This window comes from Paramormyrops kingsleyae, chromosome 5, assembly GCF_048594095.1.
Source record: "Paramormyrops kingsleyae isolate MSU_618 chromosome 5, PKINGS_0.4, whole genome shotgun sequence".
NCBI lineage: Eukaryota > Metazoa > Chordata > Actinopteri > Osteoglossiformes > Mormyridae > Paramormyrops > Paramormyrops kingsleyae.
Window position 1 is genome coordinate 24,561,362 of NC_132801.1, and position 26,387 is coordinate 24,587,748.

The 26,387-nt window shown below is 40.0% G+C and overlaps 2 protein-coding genes across 7 annotated transcripts in view; both read left to right on the top strand.

The window, feature by feature from the left end:
- LOC111856118 (disintegrin and metalloproteinase domain-containing protein 11-like) overlaps window positions 1–9,725 on the top strand; it is a 36,354-nt gene extending 26,629 nt beyond the window's left edge. The window contains exons 23-27 of one of the 6 annotated variants that reach the window (XR_011991786.1): window positions 861–1,035; window positions 2,938–3,052; window positions 3,534–3,909; window positions 5,206–5,223; window positions 6,310–6,349. Coding sequence is in view for 3 of the 6 variants with exons in the window: in XM_023835800.2 (XP_023691568.2) it covers window positions 861–1,035; window positions 2,938–3,052; window positions 3,819–3,909; window positions 5,206–5,254 (430 nt within the window). In the remaining 3 variants the exon portion in view is untranslated. The other 5 variants (XM_023835801.2, XM_023835800.2, XM_023835802.2 and 2 more) reach the window with 5 other exon arrangements.
- Window positions 9,726–18,651: 8,926 nt separating this feature from the next.
- On the top strand, window positions 18,652–22,019 carry LOC111856098 (keratin, type I cytoskeletal 50 kDa-like). The gene is made up of 8 exons (XM_023835765.2): window positions 18,652–18,688; window positions 18,799–19,499; window positions 19,695–19,777; window positions 19,946–20,102; window positions 20,425–20,586; window positions 21,207–21,332; window positions 21,425–21,645; window positions 21,743–22,019. Exons 1-8 carry the CDS (start codon window positions 18,667–18,669, stop codon window positions 21,855–21,857), a joined length of 1,587 nt encoding a protein of 528 aa, XP_023691533.1. The 5' UTR covers window positions 18,652–18,666; the 3' UTR covers window positions 21,858–22,019.
- The last annotated feature ends 4,368 nt before the right edge of the window (window positions 22,020–26,387 follow it).

Below are 26,387 nucleotides of genomic sequence, written 5' to 3' on the forward strand. Positions count from 1 at the left end.
ATTTCACAGCACATCAGACTTATTGCAATAATGTGATTTTGGCTCAAGTGAAGAATCTACATTTCCAACAAACCTCTGCACTCCATATCCATTAGAACTGGTTGTTTCTCATCTTTTGAGTATGCATCAATACCTTCCATTTGGTCATGCACAACACTACTGCCTTCCAAAAGTTTTGGATGCCGTTTAACTATGGACAGGCATTCTTAGCAAGTAGGACTTATTATAATATAAAACATATTTCACAACAGAGTCGCCCCAAGGCGTTTGACAAGGGCGTGTGGCAAACCATTATTACATCATTTATACAGAATGGTGCATGAAACAGGAAAAAGACAGATAGAATGGCCATGGCAACGGAGGAGAGGAACCAAAAACTCCCAAGTAGGGAACATAAAAACGTCTGGGGGTCCAAGGTCAACTAGCTGCCCAACCCCCCCCACCCCCCCCCCCCCCCCCCCCGGGCATTCAAACATCAGAAAAGAGAGAAAATGGGTCTGCTTTAATAAAAGCAAGGTGTTAACAATTGTCATGGTTAAAATCTATCAAGTAGTCAGTTTTCCATGCAATTATGTGCAAGTCGACAGGCCTTAGGCCACACCCATGATGTCACAGTCCGTAAGCTACATCTCCGATGTCATGCTTCCTTGTGACAAACCCAGCACTCTGGCTTAGATGGACTTAGTGACATTAATACTTCGTGTAGGAAGGTCTTCTGACCTCCTGTATAATGATGTCCATTTTGAGGTTGCCACAATTCCATTTCTCCTGATGGTTTCTTCAGGTTGAGGTGGGAGCTCTGTACTAATCAACGGTCCATCGTTTGTAATGTTGTAAAAACATCCATCCATATATGCCAGGGGTGGTCATGCCATGCTTGAAGATGGGTCAGATCTGGGCTATGTGGAGGACGGCACACCCTGCGGGCCCAGCATGATGTGCTTGGACCGCCGCTGCCTCCCCTTGGCTGCCTTCAATCTCAGCACCTGTCCCGGTTCTTCCCCATCGTCCTCCCGTATCTGCTCACACCATGGGGTGAGGGATGGGGCGAGATCTCCAATTACTGGCTGCTGCTCTGGGTTAGCATGGTGCTACATAAGAGAACATGGCATGAAAAAATATTTGCTCTAGGTAGCTGTTCTGTTGGCTTGGAAGACTAACATAGCCAGGGATGTGGGTTTGATTTCCTTCCGGTCTCTGTATACATACACACCGATGAACCAAAACATCATGACCACCTCCATGTGAAGCGAATAATGTTAACTATCTCATAAGAATGGTGTGTGTCAAAGTCTGGGGAAAGCCAACATTCAGAACTCGTAGTCGACATGTTGAATGCAGAAAAATTGGCCAGGGGTAAAGATCTGAGTGATTTTAACAAGCACCTAATCATTATGGCCAGACAACTGCATCAGAGCCTCTCCAAAATGGCAAGGCTTGTGGAGTGCTAGTGGTCAGCTGTGGTGTACCTACTGAGAATGGTCCAAGGAGGGAAAGACCATGATCTGCCAACAGATTGCAGGGTAGTAGAGACTCATCTATGCAGGATATGAACAAAGGCTATCCCATCTGGTACAAACTAACAGAAGGGCCATTGCGGCACAAATGGCTGATAATTATAATGGGTGGCGGAGTGATGCGTCATGACACCAGGGCATCAAGCCCTGCTGCATGTGGGACGGTGTAGCCGCAGATCAGACATGTCGGTTCAAAGCACCCCACAAATGTTTGATATTTACCCATCTGTCCACATGATGCAACAGAAAATGAGATTCTTTGCGATTTTTCCATTAATCCAAGGTCTAATTCCAATACTCACATGCCTGTTGTAGGTGCTTTTGAGGCAGGGTCAGTAGGCAGGGTCAGCATGGGCACTCTGACTGATCTCTGGCTACCCAGCCCCATACACAACAGGGCTTGATGCACATGTGTCGTGACGCATCATTCCCAAGACCATCATCAACAATTACCTGCCAATTGTGCCACAGTTGCCACTGTGCAGCTGTTGTAGCCTTTGTTCATCTTGCATTGACACCCCGCACCGCATTGGCTGTTCATGGTTTTTCCCTCCTTGGATCCCTCTCAGTAGGTTCTTCCCCTGGCTGACCATCAGCACCCAACAACCCTTGTCATTTCAGACATGCTTCGATGCAGTCGTCTGGCTATTATGATTTGGCCCTTGTGAAAGTCACTCAGATCTTTTTCCCTGACCATTCCTTCTGTCTTCAACATGTCCGTTACCAATACTGAATATTAGCTTGCTAATATATCCCAGAGATAGTTAACGTGATTCGCTTTACACGGGGGTGGTCATGATGTTTTGGCTCATGAATGTATATCGAGTTTGCATGTTCTACCCATGACGTGACATGTTTTTTTTTATGGGTTTTCTGGCTTTCCTTCACCTCAACACGCAGCTTTGGTCAATTGGTGTCTCTTCATTGCCTTTTGTGTGTCTGTGTCTGTGTCTATGAGCCCTGTAATGGACTTGTATCCCATCCCAGGTGTGACCTGTATTGTGACCTTTGTTTACGTCACTAGGCTTCAGATTGGCTTCAGATTGAATCTGGACCCTGCGTCGGAAAAGCAGTTATGCGAAAATAGCTTCATCCGCAAATTAAATTACTGCTATCATGAATGTCACTAGTTATATCAAAAATAGCATTTGGTAGTAGGCTCAATATCCCCTCAACCCTACCTTGATACCTTTCAGTACTTTGGTAGGTGAATTTTTTAACTGGATTTATGCAGAAATTAATTTCTAAATGGACTAACATTGGTGATATCTATGGTCTTAGAATTAATCGTGATCATCTGCACACATGCAGATTCATGCTTGATATACAGTATGTACAGCTTTCACAGAATAAGACAGAAATGGGAGGCGCTGTAATAAACACCGACTCTCTTTCTAACTCTTCGTTATTTCCATGTCAGACTTGCAGTAATGAAGTAAAATGTATCTGCGACCGCGACTACACTGGGAAGGACTGCAGCGTTTATGACCCCATTCCCGACCCCAAACCCCCGGATGGCTTTGAGAAATACAAAGGTTCGTACCGCATTGCATCTCTCCGCGTGCGAGTCTCACAAACAGGAGCCTGTAGTGCGCTCCATCTCCACACATCTGTATTTCACAGTAAAGACTTCGACCTGCTCTCCATTTCGCATCTGCAGAGTTCATATGCTGAATAAATCCCTGTGTCCTTCTGAATATATTTTAGGGATGATGTAATCTCCTTGTGGGGAGGATAGCAGTCTACTGAGAATTTGCAGTATAATTAACCACACCCCAATCTTTATGTTTGTGCTGGGATCTCTTCTCCTGTGAGTGCACACACTTACACGCTCACGCACGCACGCACTAAAGTGCCGCCGCCAAGCTTATATAACACAGAGTAGGCTGAAGCAGAAGTTCTCCATCTAGGGTGACCCAGGGGATCTGGGGCCTCACCGGCTGTAGCTTTAGTCTGTATGTCCTGACCTGTATGTGCAGCTCCTGCCTTAAACGTGTCTTGTTTATTTTCTTACAGTGTGCCAGTGAGAAGGGGGGGGGGGCTTTATGGCAATTTGCTTGTGCGGAACAAAAACCACCACAAGGCAAGCGGGTGTCCTGCAAACAAAGAGTGGGGGAGAAACAGGCAGAAGTAACAGGAAGAGTCACACTGCTTTCTTCATTGACTGTCGTCTCCTTCCCCACCCTCCCTCCCCCATCCCTCTCTCCAGCCGGCCGTGTTTCAGTGCTCCTGCTCCATTCTGACGTGTCTGGTGGTTCTGTCCCCCTCCCACCATTCTTCCCCTCCTTCTCCTTTATGCAGGTCCCAGTGGCACCAATATCATAATAGGGTCCATTGCGGGTGCAATTCTCCTGGCAGCTATAGTCCTGGGGGGGACAGGATGGGGATTTAAGTAAGAGCCTTCGCATGCCTGTGTGATTCTGTCTGCTTATAACTGGTACCCAGAAAATACCCATCAAGCACCTTGTGTATGCCAAGAGGACTCCTGGTTATGTCAGGGATGAATATGGGGAACTTCAGGCAGGGGGCAGGACGTAGTGCAGATTAATTTGCTAATTTAATTCACAGGTTTTAACTCCCTACCAATGAACTCACGCTCTTTGCAGCACCTTTAATAATTTTGTAATTTCAGGCGAAGCAAGAAAATTTACTTGCACATTTTGAATTGTTTCATACTCATTCGTAGTCCCACTGTCATGGTGAAGGTTTCCATCTTAGTTGCTCATACAGCTGCTGAACTATACTCATGGGAGTATTGTAGAGGTAGAATTCCTCAGTTAAAATTGGGTCCCTCTAATATGAAATGCTTGAAATACCAGGGTAGGAGTCTGGGCGAGTCCTACCTCTTGTCCTGAACTTTATGTTCAGGCTGCCAGGGACTTGTTTCATCTCAGTAAATGCCCCATCCTGCCCTGCATGCTTGTCATGGATGTTCTTGTTGGGTGTTGTGCTTTGGGGAGGGACTGGGGCTTAGTATGCATGACTGCATGGCCTATAGCTATTGGTGGAGGTTGAGGCAGCAGCAAAGATGGGTTTTGACCGTGTCTTTGTTCCAGAGTTATCCCAGCGATTAACACAATGAATCTGCTATCTCCGCTAATGTCCATCACTAACCAGTCTATACTAAAAATTTCTGCTGAAATTCAGTGCCACCTGTTCAGTGCTTTGGGCCAACCATGCTGGGCAAATGAACTATAGAATAATAAATTTAAGTGAATTTTTCTGCATGTGTTTGTATCTCCATGTATTTCCATCTATATGTTTGGGAGACCTGCTATAGCGCAGCTAAACACAGTACTCAGTCTAAAGTGTAATATGAATAAATACTTAGAAGTGAAAGCTAAGTAAATACATCGGTAGCCTCTTTGGCCAAAAGCACCATCTATCAATGTCTGACACAGGGTACACTGGTATTGAATTCTGGATCAAATTCTGATTCACTCAAAACTGTAATTGCGTAAAGCAATGATCAGTATTTTTTTATGTCTATATATTTTTTTTATTTTAAAAAGGTTCTATTTGTTTCAGATTAAGGGATTTCTACTTGTATAACATTGTCAAAGACAGAATGTTTCTTTGTGAGATAGAATTCCAGAAACACAATGAAGTTTCTGTGTCTTTATACACAACTTCTAACCTGTTCCCTCCTTCTCCCTCACCCATTCTTTCCATTACGGCTCTCATAAAGAAACATCCGGAGAGGAAGGTACGGCCCAGCCCAGCAGGCTAAGCTGTGAACTCCCTACTCATTTTAAGAGCCTTACCTTGTTTGTGCCCAGGCCTTCTCCTAATATTGCGTAATCATACTCGGTAATCATGTGCAATTGAATTTGATACATGCATTGGGATTTTTACCGAAAGCCTGTCCTGACAGTTAAATTAAAAAGTCTCATGATACCAATGTGGCACTCTGGGGTGTCCCATCACAAAATGCCTGGTTACCCCAAGGAATGTGACTTGTGTAACCCAAGACCAAAGTTTTTCTCTTCCTCTGCTTTGTTTTTAAAAATCTGGAATCGAATTCTAATTCTGCTAATGTTTCTTATAGTGTATTTAATTCTAAGAAAAACAGCATTCATTCCCCCGCAGGAAGCAACGGATGTCATTGTTAGAGATCTTAGGTCTGATCACTGCTCACTGAGACGTCTTGGTTTTTATGAGCTTCAGATTAATGTCACAATACAAGCCATGTTAACATAAATTATTTGTGCAATGTAGTACATGAAATTAGACATAACAGATCTTTTTACACTCCTAAAGACAGAAGCAATTGTACAACTTGTAACCACATTATTTAAGACTGATCAGGATTTGTAATAAAACCGATAAATATATTATTGGTTACTAAAGAAACGTGACGTATTTACTTATATAATGTATATTTTGTCCCCCTATGCCAAGTAATTTAAACATTTCAAAAGCCGTTTTAGATCATTATTACACCATAGAAGGTCATAAACGTTGGCCTATTATAACATTTTTCATATGATATTGAGAGTTGCTTTAAATTTTAAGTACAGTGAAACTTATAATGACATTTTACAGCAATTGAAATGTGTCCATGACTGTTTTGCTAATATTGGAAATAATGATGTCAAAGCAATTAAAAAGTCAAAAAGTGAAAATAAATAAATTCCATACATGGAAGAATGATCTAGTGTCTTTTTGAATATGCTGTTGTATTTTGCTTAGAAGGCTTTTTCCATTTCTTGACATCCTTGTAATATTTTTTATTTCAGTCTTGTTTAGTCTCTATGCACGTCTTCAGCTGTCTCTCTTGTTTCTCTTCTAGATCTGGTGGTGGTTAGGCTTACGGTCTCTCAGTTGCTCTTTTTCTGCACTGTGTCCTTTTCACTGAGGATCAATTAAGAAGAAAAAGTCTTCCACTCATCGCTGTACTCCTGCACCTTGAGTGACCTGTCCAGTTATTCCACCCTTCTGTAATCTCCTCCGTTCCAGCCTATCTCCACACGCATCTTCCTCCTCTCATGATCAACAACCAGGCATTCCAGCGAGAACCAACTGCCAGTCGTTTCTTCAAGCACAATTCAGATCTCCAAAAAAACTTGTTATCCGAAAAGCGGACTTCCAGTGGCAAGAAGGATTTCTTCCAGTGTCCCAAAAGCTTTATCTTTTTTTTTTCTCTCAATTTCTATTCTATTCTATTTCTATTCAATTTTTCATTTTTATTACTGAGAACCAGATGAATGACACACTGCATTTTCAATCATATTTCACAGAACTCCACACACTGGACTAGAAGTTTTGGTTCTCCAGAATACAGACTGATGCATTATAATGATGCCTGTTTAAATTAATTGGAACATTTGAGAATTTTGAGTTTTTTTTTTTATTTTCGATCAGGGTAAAGGCTAAGCGAATGAAGCGTGCCACACTTCTGCCTAATCCAGTTGTCCCACATTGTGGGAGCCACTGGTGGGTATGAAGGAGGACGGAGATTGTGGAATCACCTTTTGCCTCTGTCTTTTTTGTACTTTATGTCTTAAATGTTGGCACTTACCGGGTAGAAGCTCCCCGTATTTTCTCAGCACTGCCACCTGTTTCTGGATTGGTGCAGTAGGCCGCATGGAGTACTGTCCCAACTCCCAGCACAGTTTTGTATCTGTTCTCTGTCTACTTCAACTACTCTCTTTGTTTATCATATGGCTACTGTTATCTTGTATCTACTAACATTCCAGCCAATGTAACTGTAATAATATTTTTATATTTTATTTATATTTATATATGTATATTTCAAGATTATGCCACACTTTAGCTGGGTCCTGCAGTGAGCTCTCTCACACACTGTGAAACAGCTGTTTTTTTCCCCCTTAACTCAAGTAAATGTCCGTGTGCATGCATGGGCATCTACGTTAATATGCGTGCACACGGGCACCCCAGCTGGTGGCTGGGAAAGAAAGGCGGTACCATGCATTTTTTTGCATATGAAGATGTGAAGTGTAGACTGTAAACTAGAGTTCTCACATGTGGCGGAATCGCCGTCCTTAAATGGACGCTTCTGAGCGTCTGTTAACGTATGTCATCCCAGGGGGGTGTGCGATTTGCTCGTTTTCTGGAAGCTGTGCTGTTTCATAGGTGCCGGGCAATTATGAACACTGATGTGTAAGTGGATCTAGGTCTCTTGTCCCTACCACCATAACTGGGCTTCGTGTACCTGTTTCAGAACCTTATCAGACCCATTCCCATTGTCAATTTGTGCGTGTGCTTGAGAATGAAGGTTCCATGGTTGTAGAAAACTCTCTGGATTGCAAACTGCAAAGGTAACTGATGTTTGTTACACTGAAAGTAAAACTAAAATTGGAACTTATGGGAACTAAGATCCTGAATATTGAATCGTTACTTATATTATAATTATTTGTTACTTTGGGTGGCCTCTCAGTATCTAACAGTGAGCCTCCAGAGCTGGTATGCTAAATGTGTGATGGATGATCTGTTATTCCCACTATAGGCTCTGAGTCACTCTATCTATATTCTGATAAACAGGTGAAAATAGATTACAGGTTGGGATTGCAGTCTTTATTTCTGATTTTTGCAGTGACTGCAAAACAAAAATACACTACTGGCCAAAACTGTGGAAACGGTATTTTTGGCATTACGCTTTAAGAACTACTACACGAATATTGCCACTAATGTTTATAAATAATCAAAGAATGTTTACAAGTAACATGCACTGGGTGATTAAATGAGTAACTGGAATACAGTTCTGCAGTCTCTAAAAATTGGAAGTGTTTCCACAATTTTGGCTACTAGTGTAAATAAATGAACAGAATTTTCTGAATCTGTAAAATAATCCAAAACAAATCTATGATTAAGGAAAGAAAGCCTCATACATAGACCTATTTAGCACATTTCATCGTAGCCACTCCAAACATGTCATGCCTGGAACAAGCATCCCTGTGCTTCTCTGATCTGCCTGCTCAGTCGGCATGCCTTCTGTCTCCCTGATCTAGTCTTTCACTGGCAAACACACAGCATGCTGAATGCAGGGCACCACCCAATAACTTCAGGCGCTATGCTCACTTCACACTTTTGAATAATGCCGTCTAGTTCCATTTGTGATTCGTTACTTGCTGAAAATCATCTGATAGGGTGGCACAATGTCAGTTGTTTTTTTTCTGCTGTAAAATGTTCGCGGAAAAAGACGACAAGGCCACTGCTAGTAGAACAATTCCGTTCCTTGTAATGTTTCCTAATACTACCACCGTGTTGCTGTATGTCTCAGGCGATTTCCCACTGTTACACTGGCCAGAGGATCCAAGTCAATGTCCTGCTCAAGTCCTAAAGCCAGCTTTGCAGGAAGTGTTTTGTGGCTAGATGATTAGTTCGGTTGACTTTTACAGGACAAAATGAGGTCAAAGGGCACATTAGTTTTAAGAGCAAGACCTGGTGATCGGATAGCAGCCGCTAGAAACTCAGGAACAAACTGTGTCTCTGCTACGTTACATGAAGACTCCAGAAGCGGATGGAGTGTTGTGTACAGTAGTTTGACTTTGCACATTATGGGGAAAAAAACTCTTCGGGAAAAAAAGGCCATTATGAGCAGCTTGCACATTACCTAGACCTATAATCTATTAGTAACAGTTTTGCCTAAGATGAAATTCAATCCAAAATTAAACCAAGATCATTCCCAAGCCCCTGAAAATGTATCATAGCTATCAATGCCTTGTTTAATCAATCTATACACCTAAAAGAGCAAAATACCCATGCTTTTGTAAATGTGTATAATACTGTGTGTATTGACTGTATATGTTGACTATGATATGACTGTAAACATAGAAGACTCATGAATACACAATACGAATATACGTTATAAGGTAATATTTACAGAGATGGATATGATCTGTCTCTCCACCTTGTACCTAAGAAAGTATATTCCAGCTCATATTCATATTCACGATTGTTAAACTGTGTATATTTGTTGAGCGTTTGGCTAGGTGTCTCACTGTAAAAATATTCTGAGTTTATTTAATCATATCTCTCAGTGAAATGTTCATCCCCCCCATGCATTTCTGTTTGTGTTATGATTTGAATGCCATCATAGATAAGGCTATATAAAGCATATTAAAAACATAGAAGGCCTTTCTCAAGTATCCAATCTAATTTTTAAGGTTTCTTTACGATTTAATGAGCAGGTGCCACCAACTAAATGAAACTCTGTGAATAAACATCTAGAATTGAAAAAAGAAATTATTTCTGTGTGCATTATTTTGCTTGCTTGTTTTTGTGTGTGATAAAAACCTGTTATTTTGATGCTGTGGGAACCACTTGAATACAATGAACAAATGAACGACAATATTCCCATTTCCAGAAGTTTGACTTTTACTTTACTTACTGTTTTATGAGACCGTAACATGATTTCGTCTTTAGATATAATATTCAAGGAATTCTTTGTGATTGTACTAAACAAATGTTGTTAAACACACAAAAAACCTTTCAAAATTATTTTGCATATTTCTGACATTTTTTGTATTTAATTGTTTGATGTTGCCACACAGTCCTTTCAATGGACCGCTACCTTGCAATGTCATGAAGGCTCATGTGTCCTAAGAGATGCCACCTGTGATATTTGTTCATTGCCAGTGTTTCTTATAGCAATAAGATTTAATGGAGGTTCTAGGTAAAGCATGATCAATGATGTATATGTAAGTGGTGGAAGCTGATGCTGGTCATTATGAATTTGAGAAATGGAACAATACATTCTACAAGGAATTTCATTCTGGCTTTCTGGAATTCCTGTATTTTCATGATTTCCAGGGTTGACTGTGCAAGACCCTACCTGATATAAATATTAATTTCATTGTTTCAGCTGGATAAAATAGTTCAAGAATTATTCATTTTTATCATTGTGAACAATCCCTTTCAAAATAAACATGCCCCATTGCTTCACTATATTTGAAATGAAAATTAGGCATATCTTCAGTTAACCATTCTGTAAGTAGATTTATGACTTTTGACTGATTTATTTGTTTTAAGAAATGTTAACTCTTATTAATTTATTAGTCATTTTCAATAAAGATGCCCAAATGAGAGACGACTTGTGCATTTGGGTAATACTCCAGACAAATAAAATGATAAATTTCAGACCCTCAGCTGGGTTTAATGATGATGATTCAATAGTTGTTAATTTTTAAAATTTATCACAATCATTTGGAATACAAAAGGGTCCTTTTGCACTAATATATTTCAAATAAAAAATTAGGCAGGACTTCGATTTAGGAATAGAAAGGAAGTGATAATGAAACAGCAATGTTAAATGTTCATTGCCAGTGGGTGGTCTGTGTTAAAAAAATACAGAAAATGTTCCTTTTTCAGAATAATGATATTAAATTGAAGTTGTATTTCTGCATTGAGATCTGTACGCAGAGACGAGAACTGGGGATTTGGATTTGTACAGAAATGTTAGTGGCATTCGCATTATACTCAAAGATTTCTCCAGAGACAGAATTTTCAATAACTGCATTTTGTTTGAGATGATTAAAGAGCAAGTGTGGGTTTTTTATAGTATGCATAATTTACTTTCAAATTATTATGATAGCTGCATATTTACATGTAACTGTTGCTAAAATGCATCAAACAATTTCTGAAATTTTCTAATTTTGTTTAAAGAAAACCCTCATTGTTTTGAATTACAGCAATTTTATATGTGTACATCTGGAAAGATAAGCACCAGTGAATGATGGTTATCATGAAGCACGTAAAACCCTTTCACCACTGTCACCTAAGCCATATAACATATGTGTGGATAACAACTCTCTGCTAGAACGTGACTGTGGCGGAACTGGTAAAATCAATTTGTGTACCAGCAGAGTAAATATAATCCATCTCAAAGGGGAATTCAAGTTTTAATGGGCTTAACATTTCAAGCACTATTGTCACTGCGTAATATCTACAAGTTCATGCATAATTTCTCTCGACCTTCTAATTTATATCCAGCTGGTTAACTAATACAGAGTTAGAGTGCACCCTAACCCTACCCCTAACTAATACAGAGTTAGAGTGCACCCTAACCCTAACCCTAACTAATACAGAGTTAGAGTGCACCCTAACCCTACCCCTAACTAATACAGAGTTAGAGTGCACCCTAACCCTAACCCTAACTAATACAGAGTTAGAGTGCACCCTAACCCTAACCCTAACTAATACAGAGTTAGAGTGCACCCTAACCCTACCCCCGGGACTGCAGGGCAGGGGAACACCAGACTGTACTGTATGTCTATAGTAGGGTCACATGTATGTAACCTTTTTGAGATACCAGTTCACTTGTAGGAGGAAACACAAGAACTTACTATTTTCTCACACATACAGCAGGGAAGGAGTTTTAACTGTACAAGACTAAAAAATGACTGAACAGTGTTGTTTCATACAAAATTTGATCAATACTGATTAACATCTCCCTCAAGTCAACAATTTTACTGAATTTCCACTGTATAAAGGCAGCAGCCAGTATCTAAAACTATTTAAATGTGTCTCTAACTTTTTTACCCCAACCCTCTTGTTTAAGCATGATGGTGCTTGTGTGGTATTTGTCTAGAGGCTATTTTTTAATTGGACACAGCAAGTAATATTCCTAGTCACCACCACCACAGTAGAACTCATAAATACAATTTGATGCCAAACATTACAAATAAGTAACACAAGCACGCTATGTACATTAACATTAGTGTTGTTGGTTCATATATTAGAGCTTTTTTCGATTGCTTTGGCACATTTCCTGAAACATTGTTAACATTCTCACAACTATAAGAGCATTTCTCAACTAAATTCATGTATATAGCAAGACAGTAATGTTAAGCTGCAAAAGGCCGTAAATCGCCCAAAACAATTAACTCATGTCTAAAAGCAAATAATTCCTGAATTAGTCAGTGCCACCAAAACTAGAAGTATAATCAGCATCATTTTAACCATAAGGGTCAAAATGTTTAAATATATTGTCATCATGTGAGTGTAAGTCTGCTCCTGAGCTCCATGGATCTGAATGGTAGACATCTCCCACTTTCTCATTGTCACTGGTCATTCTTCCACACCAATTTCAACATTGCAACTTCTACATTATACAATACATAAAGTTGACTGGGGAGAGAAAGCACTCGCAGACATTTTTCAGTCACTTTTAAAATCATTTTGAAAGCTTGGTTAACTGTTTTGCATGATGATCACTTACATATACAGTTTTGGGTGTAAAATTATTACAATGGGAAAAACATAATCCAGTTTTCACCAACAAGACTAAAACAACTGATTGATTGCACAAGAACATCTGGAAATTTGTGTGAAACAATGTCGTTCTGTTGTGCAGAAGTGAAATTATGGTGTGGGGATTACATTAGCTGTTCTGTGAATGTTAATTGTCATATGAAATATGTACCAAAGCAATACAAAAATCAATTTTTTGTACAGTGCTTCCACTGTAGTCATGAACTATTTTCTTATTTCAAATTATGTATTAAATTAATTTGTACCTTGTGCTGGCTGTTAAAATGCATCACATCTTACCCATTATAAATTATCTTGCTTTCACTCAGTTTTGATTCCTGAATAACCTGTAAATCAGAAAACATATTTTAGAATGTGGTCATACTTTTCGACTCCATCAATTTATACAGTCGATCCTTCTGCATTGCGGCTATCCCCATTCCAATTCCCCATTCAGTATATTGCGGAGTCGGCATAAGAAAATATCTGGAATTTTTCGGGAGTTTTGCGTAAGCCACAGACGACACACAAAAAGTTTAGTAATTAATGAATAAAATATATGTACAGTGCTGGAATGGAGAAGGCCAAGCTTGTTTGCATTATTATCTTGCAGTGATCTCGCAGTGATCTCGTGGTGATCTCTCAGTGATCTTTGTATCTCACGTTTCTTGTATCTTTTTGCTTTACTCACGGGGGATCAAACAACTTTCCGTGGTTTTTCCAGATCGCGGGGGCATTGTGGAAGGGTCGATTGTACATGCATTGATCTTCCAGTCCCATTATAAGGATATCATAGGCCAGATCGACTCTAGGGGTGCCACCCATCACTTACAGTATAATATGGGATTGTCCTGTAAAATAAACGGCTGTGTCCTATATTATAAGGGTTAGGGTGGCACCCCTAATCCTTTCTCAGACAGCATAATGCATGAGGCAGGAGACACCCTGGATAGGATGCCAGTTCACACCCTCAGACGTAACCATTCGTTACTAGACCTTTTGAGGAAATTATAGTTCCCCAAAAAAAATATGCAGGCTTGGGGGAACTCCAACCTTGGAGGTGTGAGACCGCAGTGCAACTTCATTGGTTTCCTGATACTTAACAAAGTGGTTTCTGTGGGAAATTCTAAAACCTGCTAATGCTGCCATGATGCAGCAGCCAAAAAAACCAGCCCCCGATGCTTTAGGATCTCATGGAACGTTTAGATGGCAGATATAACGAAGGAGCACTCAATTTATTCTTAATTAAGGGTCTAAATTATGAACAGCCGAAATAACGATCTGGTTATGAGTATTAGCATGTGTTACAGCATGTCTGTGTAAATAACTTTGTGTAAACACAATAGCGCATGAGTGCCGTGCAAATTCCCTACAAATAGCTACATTGAGCCGACACCTCGTTGTGCTGAGAAACAAATATCTTGCATTGAGTTTGACATGCAGTATGTTAGTTATGTTTCTAATAGAATCAAACTGTGATCTGTGAGCTCTTGTGTTGGTGGTGAGTCAGCATATTATTTGCTGTAACCTGTTGAGCCTCCAGACAAACGCCCCGCAAGTACCATCCTGCTACTGTTTGAACAGGTAGATGAGGCTATTCAGTTTGTTCTCTTAGTTTTACTCAATTGCCTAAGCACATTTATTGAAATACCATTAAAATTTTAAGTGCAATCAGCGTATCAATTCATACTGTGCAGCGAAACACTGGATTGTGCCTGCAAAAGGGCATAATTTAATGAAAATATTTAACTCATGTTTCAAAATCACAGATATCCCTCAGTGAACACAGTTAATGTCAGCTACATGAGATATCCCGTTACAGTTTGCACTTACAGTCATAAGAGTGTTTCATAAAATGTTTTATAAAATTGACCAAATCAACTGATACAAACTTGAAGCATAATCCATGGATGACAGTTATTTTTCTTTAAACACCTTGTTTAAATGTCTCCATTGCGATTCTTGCAGCATTTTAAGCATTTATGATTGTATTCACACAGCAATTTATGCAATTTATATTCTTGAATCATTCGAAAAATTTGGTGGAGTGTTTTGCATGTGGTGGCTTACAGTGATTGCTTACATATTTAGTTTATATATAATTATTTCACTGAGTCACTACACAATCTATTTTGACCAACAAGGCTTACAGTTTTTCTCGATTGCTTTGGCACATTTCTCAAATCACAATTAACATTTGCAAAACAAGTTTTGTGATTCCCACACCATGACGTCTCTTGTTCATAGCATAACATCAATTCTCATCATTTCCCTCAAATTACAAATGTTTTAGTAGATGTATGCAAATTATCATGTACAATTGTCCTGAATTGGCACAATAATCAGTTGCCTAAGTCTTGTTGTTAAAATGGAGTATGTAGTTTCCCAGTAAGTAATTTTATACCCAGAGCTATACATGCAAGTGATCATCATCTCAGCCACTACATGCAGAGCAGTTCACCAAGCTTCCAGAATGATCCAAGAATATATTCCATAAAATGCAGTGATGTGGCACTGGTCCCAATCCTCAAGGTTTACCTGCATTTTTAGCCATCTCATGGGTTGTCATCCAAAATTTATTGTGGCTCACTGTTTTTTGACCAAATTTTGCAGGTTTTTTTTATCACCCATCTCACTGTTTTCACTGCAGTCAGGACATTATGTACTATTTTTGTTGGCATTTTGTTACTTCTGTATTGTTATTTTTTGGTGTTATTAAGTGTTACTGTTGCACTGTGTCTAAAGACCGTTTCAGTACAGATCTGAAGATGTTATGCATGCATGCAAGTCAAGGCCGGCCCAAGGCATAGTCAAAGGCATAAGCACCCAGCGGCTATGAGCTCCCCCCCCCCACACTACCGCATCCCACCCCATCTCATCAACCTGTCTGAATGAGAAACAAAATGAAAAATGACAAATTTTGCTTAGGGCTCCAAAAAGGGTTGGGCCGGCCCTCTGATGTGAGTGCTTTCTCATGCCAGTGAACTTCACACACTGTAAACTGGAGCCTTGCAGAGTTCAAGCCGTCTTTGACATGAATAAAAATCAGTTTGGTAAAGAGTTTTGGCAAAGAGAAGTGATCAGTCAGTGACAATGAGAAAGCGTGAAATGACTGTCACGTAGAATGGTGGAGATGAAGGACTTACACTGACAATTTTACAATGTATTCTAAGTATTTTGACTGTCATGCTTTGAAGATGATGAAGGCATTTTTTAATTTAGGTGGCACTGACCAATTCATTGCCAGAATCATTTGCTTTTGACACACAAGTTAATTGTTTCAGAGAGTTATATCCATCTGCAGCAGAAACACCCTATTGTGCTGTATGAATAAACCTTTGAAAAATGCACTTATATTATGAGAATGGTAAGCATGTAAACCAAAGCAACTGGGGAAAAAAACTAAAAAATTTGCAATTTGTGTGAAACAATGAGAACCAGTGTGCTACTGTGCACAAGTGACTTCATGGGGTGGGGGTCACACACCTTGTTTTGTAAATGTCAATTGTCATTTGAGACATGTGCCAAAGCATTCAACCTTTAACAGGCAAAACAGTCCAACCGACAGTCATAATCTGCCAAACTTACATATTACATGAATTGAAGTGATCACACCATAGCTTTTAGCTAAAACTGCCAGTTCTGAAACACATTTTTGCCAAAGGGGTGAAACAAAAAAATTGACAGTTCCTGAATATGGATCATCAAAATATCACAGGAACTACCATTAGAATACGGGATGGTTTGATAAGGGGTAGCTGGGGTTGCAGCACAAGGAAGAGGAAGTTAGACACTCGAAACCCACAGATATAAACCATGAAATCAACAAACTATGACAGAAGCTGATCAGAGTGGAGCCACACCTGAGTAAGTCCACAGTGTCATCAATCATCTGAATATTCTGGAGGAACATTGATTTATGGTGTACCACAGCCATCTCATTTGTAAGAGTTCATTGTATTTACTTATTATATTCACTATTGTTCTTAATATATTTCAAAGATACACTTTAACCTCATTTTACAGGGGTGGTTATGTCAGTGGCAATGACACATGAAGCAAATAAGCACACCTGAGGGGTATCCTGTCATATTGACACTATTCATTTGGAATTTTGATTGTTGTGGCTTAAGCAATAATAACAGGATATGCCATTTTGATAACATCACATTCATTGGTGCAATTATGTAATTTTGAAATTCAGTATGAGTGAATTAACATGAGTAAATTATAGCTAGTGAAATGTGGTGTTTAGCTACGCAGTACAGACTGATAAAGTGACTGAACTTAAATCTTAACAGCGTTACAAAAAAGGTGTTTAAACAATTGAGAGACTGTAGTAAAACACAAGATTAACCTTCACGCTAGATCGCAGCAAATTACGTGACACGTGTGATACTGCAATTAATGTGATTTGTGTGGCAGTTTCTGACTGTTGGTTGTACAGTTTTACATATTAAGATTAGCAATGAGCATGTTGATATTTACACTGTAATCCATTTACTCAATGTACCACTAGGCAATTTGGAGATTAGTGTGCTTACTTGACTGTATAAATTTGAATTTTGTGTAAACGGGGTAATTAATTATGTGTACATGATCTGAAAGAAGACAATAGCACAATAGTACATGCTGGCATACCTACCTATTCTATACACTTTGTTAAAACAAGTTTTCTACTCTGTCGATGGTTTTCATGGTTTGCTTGTATTAATTTGTGATATTCATAATGCAATCACACTGTAATCTACTTTTACGTAGGCATATTATTTGCTGTAACATGTTTAAAAATGAGCCTCTAGACAAATACCATGCAAGAATCATCATGCTACTGTTTAAACAAGTGGGCGAGGATAGAAAAGCTATAGACTTTTTTTTCACAAAGCTTGTATCTCCCCTGTGCTGTGAAAATACAGTAAAACTTTTTTTTATTTTTATTTTTTTTATTTTTGCAATGCCTTGATAACCAGAAGCTTCAAGACTTCAAGACTTTTTATTGTCATTGTACAGTTGCCTGGACAACGAAATTAGCTAGCAAGACCACAAAGATGCAAGAAAGTGTCAGTACAAGATATAAGAATAAGAAACACAGCATATACAATGTATAGGTACAAGAGACATTGGGGGTATATGCAAGGGTGTCATAAATATAATAAATAAGGGGGAGGGGCTTTTGTCATAGATAAGTGACACTATTGGGTAGGTTGGTAATTGCACATTTGCCAAGATATTGCACAGAGCCATAGTCAGTAGCAGCAGTGAGTATGGAGTATGGACGAAAACTGCACAAACACGTGCACACGCACACACCAACACCCATACACACATACATACTTATGGACACCATAAGCTTAAAAAGATAGCAGTGAGGGGAGGATTGAAGGAGTAATGTTAGTGTTCTGGTGCATTAAGAGTTCTGACTGCCCACGGGTAGAAGCTATTTTTTACTCTGTTGGTTTTGCACCTGATGGATCTGAACCTTTTTCCAGAGGGCAGTATGTTGAATAGGTGGTGGCTTGCACATCAGTACCAGTACTGTAAGAAACAAAAACTTCATTCACAAAAAGATAGCAGAATTTGTCTTTCTGCTGCACTGTAATTTTCATATTTGTCACGGTATATAGACTGAAATAGATACTTCTGACAATGTGGAAAAAACTAAAATGCTAAAACATGTAAACCAGTAGCTGACATCCACCCCTTCTTTCTGCAATGTGTTTAACTCCTTTTTTCACAAATCCAAAAGAAACTATTGATCAGTAATATACAGAAGCATTGTAATTGTACAATTTTCGAATTTTTTGTTTTTCTTTTAACTAAAAGCTAGTTAAAGAAGAACCAGAACAAACGACATGTCTGGGAAGTTACTATTAATGAAGAAAATGAATGAAATGGGAGCTGAAAATGCAGTCTCTGACCCTCTTATCATGTTACCATGGAATCACTGAATTTGTTAGGTAACTTCCCTTATTGCACTTCATCTGTCTATAATATTTAACTTTACACTTTTGAAGGGCACTGGATTTGCACACATTACAAAATCTGTAATACTGCATATATCCACCAGATGGCACTAAACAGAGATGGACAGAAGTCCCCTCCCCTACGCCCCTACACTCCCTCCTTGTTCTTCCACCTCCCTGGCGGTTTTGCAGTATAAAAGAATCAGACACTGTCCAGCTGCACTGTACTCATTTCTCTCCAGCCAGAAAAGCATCTGACGCTACCAAAGCAAACATGACGACCACTATGAGCCGAAATTATATGTCTTCATCTGGATCTCTGAGAGGCCCCACTGCGAGCCTCTCATCTGTTTCCATGAGTGGTGGAGGTCGAATGAGCAAAATTCGTGCCCCCAGTGTGCACGCTGGTGCTGGTGGTTCAGGCATCCGCATTTCAAGTGCCTCTAATTACTTCTCTGCTGGAGGTGCTGGAGGTGGTGGAGGTGGTGGTTATGGTGCTGGTTTTGGCAGTGGGTTTGGTTCTGGCGGTGCATTTGGTTTTGGTGCTGGGTTCGGTGCTGGTGGTGGCGCAGGGGGTGGATTTGGCATGGGTGACGGCTCTGACGCAAATGTCGCAGCCAACGAGAAAGCCACCATGCAGAACCTTAATGACCGGCTGGCGACCTACCTGGACAAGGTACGGTCACTGGAGAAGGCTAATGCTGACCTGGAGCTGAAGATTCGCCAGTTCCTGGACAAGAAGACCTCCCCAAAAGCTCGAGACACCAGTGCCTATGAGGCCACTATCCGTGATTTGCAAGACAAAGTAAGTCTTTCATCACAGGAATAATCTAAGGAAAGAGTTTTAATATTACAGTAATATATCGTTTGTGTTTACTGATTATAACTTAATTCCAGAGCAACTTATTTGAAAATATATTCACTGCATGCAGAGTGATATCATGTGGCTGCTGTTTAAATGGCACTGCTGCAGAAAAAACTACGATCCTTCCCTTTTCAGATCCTGGATGCTACTCGTGTCAATGGTGGAATCTATCTCAGTATTGACAATGCCAAGCTGGCTGCTGATGACTTCAGAGTGAAGTGAGTTTCTTCATGAGCAAAATATCCTGAGATTTTATTTCCTTAATCCACTGTAAGAATACACATAAAGGTTTTAAACGATACTTTTATTATCGGAGTGTTGTGCTGATAATTGGACCATGGCAAATATCATAGAAGGAAATAATCAAACAATCTGATGATTGTCAGGTATGAGAATGAGCTGGGCATGCGACAGTCTGTGGAAGGAGATATTGCTGGACTAAGGAGAGCTCTAGATGAGCTGACTTTGGCCAGATCTGACTTGGAAATGCAGATTGAGGGTCTGAAGGACGAGCTTATCTATCTTAAGAAGAACCATGAAGAGGTGGGTCTGAAAAAAACTTCAAATATTACAGTTCAACATGCACAGAAGAATTTCAAATTACAGTTCTTCTCTCTTGTTATAAAGTTATCCCTTAAGTTCAGATGTCTCGGAAAAGTTGTTTTTTTTTTTATTAGAAAATTGTATATTTTCACTAAAACAATCACTGATACATAAAGCAAAGAATACAATAAAAATAGAAAAGATAGAAAAAAGAAAATAAAATAGCTTAACTAGTTCTCAGTTTTAAGGCTGGCGTTTAATATATTACAGTAGATTGCCTCTAATGATTTAATGTTCTGACCAAATACATGTGATTCTTCAGGAGCTTCTAGCTTTGAAAACACAGATGACTGGCCAGGTTCATGTTGAAGTTGATGCAGCACCACAGGAAGACCTTAGCAGGGTGATGGCTGAAATCCGTGAGCAGTATGAGGCTTTGGCTGGTAAAAACCAGAGAGAACTGGAAAGCTGGTTCCAGGCTAAGGTAAATACTGGATAGGATTCAGTTATTTTGTAATATGTCCTTCCTCCTGCAGTCCACAGACATGCAGTTAGGTTCATTTGTATCTCTAAATTACCCATTATGATGGTGTGTGTGAGTGTATGTGTATGTGTCTAGTATCCCATCCTTCGTGTACCCCAAATTTGTGTCTTGCTGCCTGGAATAGGCTCCTGCCTCCTCTGACCAGGATTAGCGGTGAAAAAAATGATGAATGGATAAATGTAATTTATTTGCAGAAGTGGAAAGTTCATGTTCAGAAAGTTCAAATCCAGACCAAGATTTTGTTTCAACCAAAAAGAGTTACATTCACAGAGTACTTAACTAGTGGCTGAAACAAAATCTTGCTCTGGATTTGTACTTTCTGGACCTGAACTTTCCACCTTTGCACATTTGTTCTGAAATATGTATTCAGAGAACCTTCATAAATAGGATTTTAGAGTTAAACTGATCAATGTAATAGAAATGTGAAAAGTTCAGTGTTTAAAATTTGTATCATAGTTTCCTGACTGTCATAGAATAAAGTCCATAAAGACTTCCTGCACATGTCTGTTCTTATGTATCTCATATACCTGTTGCTTAGTGACATATTTGTATTATCACAGACAGAAACATTGAATAAAGAAACTGCAGCCAGCACACAGAATCTGGAAACATCGAAAAGTGAAATCACCGAAATCAGACGTACTCTGCAAGGACTCGAGATTGAGTTGCAGTCCCAGCTCAGTATGGTGAGAACAGATATATAACTCGTGCAAAACATGTCAAACTGTCATTAGGGTTTGATAAAACTGTTGCCTATTCTCTTTTTGGTCGTCCACAGAAAGCCTCTCTGGAAGGTACACTTGCGGACACGGAAGCCCGCTACTCAATGCAGTTGGCCTCGCTTCAGATGCAAGTGACTGGCTATGAAGAGCAGATCATGCAACTGCGTGCTGATATGGACCGCCAAGGACAAGAGTATAAGACGCTGTTAGACATCAAAACTCGCCTGGAAATGGAGATTGCTGAGTACAGGAGGCTGCTGGATGGAGAGATCAGCAGGTTTGTCCCAAAGCTATTTAAAAATGTATTATTATAAAATTAACTTTCCAGTGATTTTTTGTGTGTGTGACTGTCTCAAATCAATGTCTGTCCACAGCAGTGGCCCCTCAGTAACTACAACCAAGAAACGTGAGGTGATAACCATTATGGAGGAAGTAGTGGATGGCAAGGTGGTTTCTTCATCTTCCAGCAGTGTTACTGGGTCGGTGTGAAATATCTCGACAACATCCACCGCTCCGCTGCCCTTCACGCCACTTACCCAGTGCAGGGTTGCATATGGAAAAAAAAAACAATCTGAACAGAAATTATGCATCACAAATACTGTTATCCATGTGTGATTAAATAAAAGCGAAATGGTGTTGAAATATGTATAATCGTTTTTGAATGTTTCATATTACACAATACATTACTTTTTAAAGCTACATCTATTAATTTTCATAATACAACATGAAAATCTTCCTATCTTACCACCTATGACACAGGTGTAAATGAAACTAGTTTTTAAAATATGCTTTTAAATATATCTGCTTTTTATACCAAAATAGCAATATTCCCTTTTGGTACTAATTACAGTTTGAACACTTTGAAGACAAAGGTACAAACGCATAAAAATCACCATTGCTCTGTGTATTAATTCATTCACCATCTTCCACCCACTTATCCTCGTCAGGGCTGTGGAGCTGCACATTAATGCCTTTCAAAATTACTTCCAGCCGAACATTTCGTAATATAAATTCATGTGGTAACGTAAGGTGTTAAAAAGTATGGAGGGGCCCATGAAAGGCAGATGCGACTTACAATTGTGTTGATCTGCCTTCATGATCATGAAATCAACAAAAATGACAGGACTGGGGAAACATACTTTGACGTGGTCTTAAATACATTGGATTAATGAAAACTGGAAGCAGATGATAAACACGGGGATTCCACAGGAGTTTAATGAGAGGGCGTGGCACATGGGGGGAGCGGACGAGCGGGGCATGACATACTGCACTTTTGATCAGATTTTTTATATTTTCTAAACAATTTTTAAACGCTTTTTTCATTTCCATTTTGCTTTTTTGTCTTGGTTTAACTTTTTAAAATCTTGTTTTTATAAAGCACATTAAACAACCCCTGTGTATGATAATAAACTTGTCTTGCCTTACCATAAGGAGACCGAGAAACGTTCTCAAGACCACATGAACAACTAAAAACTATATGTTAGAAACTAAGACACTCACAAGATAACTCCATGAAAGGCTCTGTAAAACTAGAAATGTGTTTACTTTACGGTAAGATAACGTGAGCTAACTGGCTAGTAGTTGCCTTAACTCAGGGGTCTCTAACTCCGGTCCTGGAGAGCTACTATCCAGTAGGTTTTCTATCCTACCTGGCGTCTGACGAGCCACACTAGCTCTCAGGTAAATACCAGGAACTGGTGTGGCTCATCAGAAGCCAGGACCGGAGTTGGTGACCCCTGCCTTAACTGCAAAAAATCATTCTGCAGCCATACCCTTTTGCGCGCTTTCAATCGACAGTCTCGGAAATCAGCTACCACGCCTTCCTGTTTTAATAATAAAAGGAGCAGAAAATTGCGAAGAGTGTGGGGATTTCAGAAGGGAGCAGAAAACTAAGAAGTGCGCAAGAAACGGTGAATCGAGCGCGAGGCTGCGAGAACCGAGAACTCTTATCTGCTTTTCAAAGGCGCAATGCGTGCTCGTAGTGTCTGTTTTGCTTGGGTTAGCTATGCATCTGCGCTCTCGTATATTTGGCACTGATCTCACTCCATATGCCACGCAGTCAGCTAATGAAATCCTGCCATAGGTGACCCACAAATCCAGGGCTTTAAGGGTCATGAGAATAGCCAAAGACAACATTATCCATTAAATAGTTCCTCAGGTATGCAACCTGTAAGGAGGTCAGGGTGCCTTTTATCAGCATTTCCACAGCTGACTCCACTGCATCTCCTATCTTCATAATGCTTCTCTGAGTGTCTGAGAGCTCTCTACCTGGCCTTCTGGACCGCCCAGAGCATTATGTACCTTATGTGATAGTCCAACTGGGAGAAGGAAGGGGGAGGACTGGGCTCAGTGGCCAAGATAACCGCAGTTCAGTTCTCACCCTCTGCAGCTGTGAGTGTGGAGCCTGCATATTCTTCCTGTGTTTTTTCATCAGGTTTCATACTGAAGAAACAGGCATACTTTTCAAAAGACGATAGTTTGGGCAGGCAAGCAGTACTTATGTTTACAAACACTTTATCCCAAACCTGGGCACAAGCCTCTCAAAAAATAAGCCTCACCAAAATAAGAACAAGTCTTCAACTGAAATCTTCATGGGACATGAAATTATTAATTTCAAAAGGCCTGTTACCATGGTGAAGCTTAATAACAGAAAATAATTGTCTAGACCTGCTTAACTTTTGATATAATAATCATATGTTCTGCAACGAGCCTAAGGAAAAATCGAAATAAATACTATGCTAGAAAACCATCGTACTGGCACACATATGCACGGAAGCCCAAAATTCGCCGTAGGCCACGGCATGACCTGCATAGGCTCGACACAAAAGTATAATCTTCATTCAATCACAGCACGTTCATTTGTCTTGAATGCAGCCAGAGATTTTGGCTTTGAATTCTACATGCATCATGCTATATATACAGGGGATGGACAATGTAACTGAAACACCTTGTTTTAGACCACAATGATTTATTAGTATGGTGTAGAGCCTCATTTGTGGCCAATACAGCATCAGTTCATCTTGGAAATGACAGATACAGGTCCTGCACAATAGCCAGAGGGATTTTGAGCCAGTCCTCTTGCAGAACAGTAGCCAGTTCCCTGTGTGATGCTGATGGAGGAAAATGTTTCCTGACTCACTATTCCGAAACACCCAAAAGTGACTCAGTAATGTTCAGATCTGGTGATCTGTGCAGGCCATGTGTGATGTTCAACTTTACTTTTATGTTCTTCGGACCACTCTTTCACCAGTCTTGCTGTGTGTATTATCATCCTTACACACGGCACCACCTTCAGGGTAAAATGGTTGAACCACTGGGTGAACCTGGTCCTTCAGAATGGTTTGGTAGTCCTTGGCAGTGATGTGCTCATCTAGAACAAGTAGTGAGCCTTGGGAATTTGATTATATTGCAGCCCAAACCATCACTGACCCAGCCTTTGTTGCAGTCTGGGTATGTAACAGTCTAGGTGGTAAGCCTCTTTGGGGCGTCTCCACACTGTAACCCTCCCGGATGTGGGAAGGACAGTGAAGATGGACTCATTAGAGAACAATGCATGTTTCACATTGTCCACAGCCCAAGATTTGCACTTATAGCACCACTGAAACTGACATTTGCCGTTGGCAATAGTGACCTAAGGTTTATAGCAGCTTGATCATGAATATTGACCCTGTGGAGCTCCTGAAGAACAGTTTTGATGGAAACAGGAGAGTCAAAGTGCACAATTAATTTTGCAGTGTGTTGGGCAGCTGTGGTTTTGTGTTTTCGGGTTAAAACCCGGACATCTCTTTCAGGCAGCTTGCTCTTGCATCCTTAAGTATTCCTGTTGGATGTGGTCCGTTCTTCATGGTGCTATACCAACATTACCTTGACACTCTATATAACACAATAACTTGCAGTCCTGGTCACAGATGCACCAGCGAGACACGCACCAAAAATGTGTCCTCTTTTGAACTCTGATATGTTTCCACGTATTTTACATGTATGTGCATTGCAATATTTTATGTACAGCCGTGCTGTTACTGTGCTAATTCAATCTTCACACTCTTACTGATGAAACGTGCAATCAGTGAAGGTCGGCCACTAGGCCACACATATATAGGCATGAAACCTCAAACACCAGTTTAGCCAATGTTTTTTTTCCCATGTAGTTCCAACAAACTAGCAATTATGATTTATCTGCTCTAAGTGCTTCTGTATTAAAAGATCTTCTTTCGCCAAGACAAACAGTTGAAGTTCCACAGATTCTAAATGCTGCTGCATTCCGGTGTTTCTCAACTTGCCTTAATCCTTCACAATCCCGGCGGGATTTCTTATAATAGTGACTTCACATAGTTTTGTGCACTTTGAGAAGAGGGTGATCAGCTATGTACACTCTATAGCTACCTTTTTAGCTTCACCTGCTCATTAGCGCAAACAACCTGCTCCTCCAAACAGCAATTTCTTTGCTTCCAACTCATTATGCAGCACACAGACGGCATCAAGAAGTTCAGTGACTGTTTGACTAAGCCGTAGAATGGGCAAGCAGCATGATCTGAGTGAGTTTGATGTGTAAAAGATGTTTTCTTGGCAGACATTACTGAGTTGTGCATCGTTTTAAATGCCACAGAATATCATTGCCACCGTGTGCTGTTTCTCAAGGCGCTGCTTTCCAGAAGGATAATGTGCTGTGTCACCAAGCACACAGCACCTTAAGGTGATGGTGACTGTAAGTTTGGTTTACTTGGATGCTGGCATAGTTCCCAGATTTCGATCCATTTCCAGCACATTTGGGAAGACATGGAACTGGAAAAAACTGCAGGAATTGCATAATTCTATTGAGTCAGCATGGGCCATAGTATTCTGTGTGAAGAAAAGTGAACTTGAATGCAGTCAAAATAAACGTGCAGGTGCATTCCTTGGGGTGCAAATTATACATTTATACACAGAACCTCCTCCCAAACACAAAAGAGAGATACAAGCAGTTTTACCCAGCTGTGTAACCTTGCCCTTCCTTTTTTAATATATTATTGCATTTTTTTT

Bases quoted from the DNA above. Each gene is read 5' to 3' on its own strand.
- LOC111856098 (XM_023835765.2), top strand. From the start codon at position 18,667: ATGGAATCACTGAATTTGTTAG. The intron at 20,103-20,424 runs GTGGGTCTGAAA...GTGATTCTTCAG, and splicing joins TTAAGAAGAACCATGAAGAG to GAGCTTCTAGCTTTGAAAAC. The intron at 21,333-21,424 runs GTGAGAACAGAT...GGTCGTCCACAG, and splicing joins TGCAGTCCCAGCTCAGTATG to AAAGCCTCTCTGGAAGGTAC.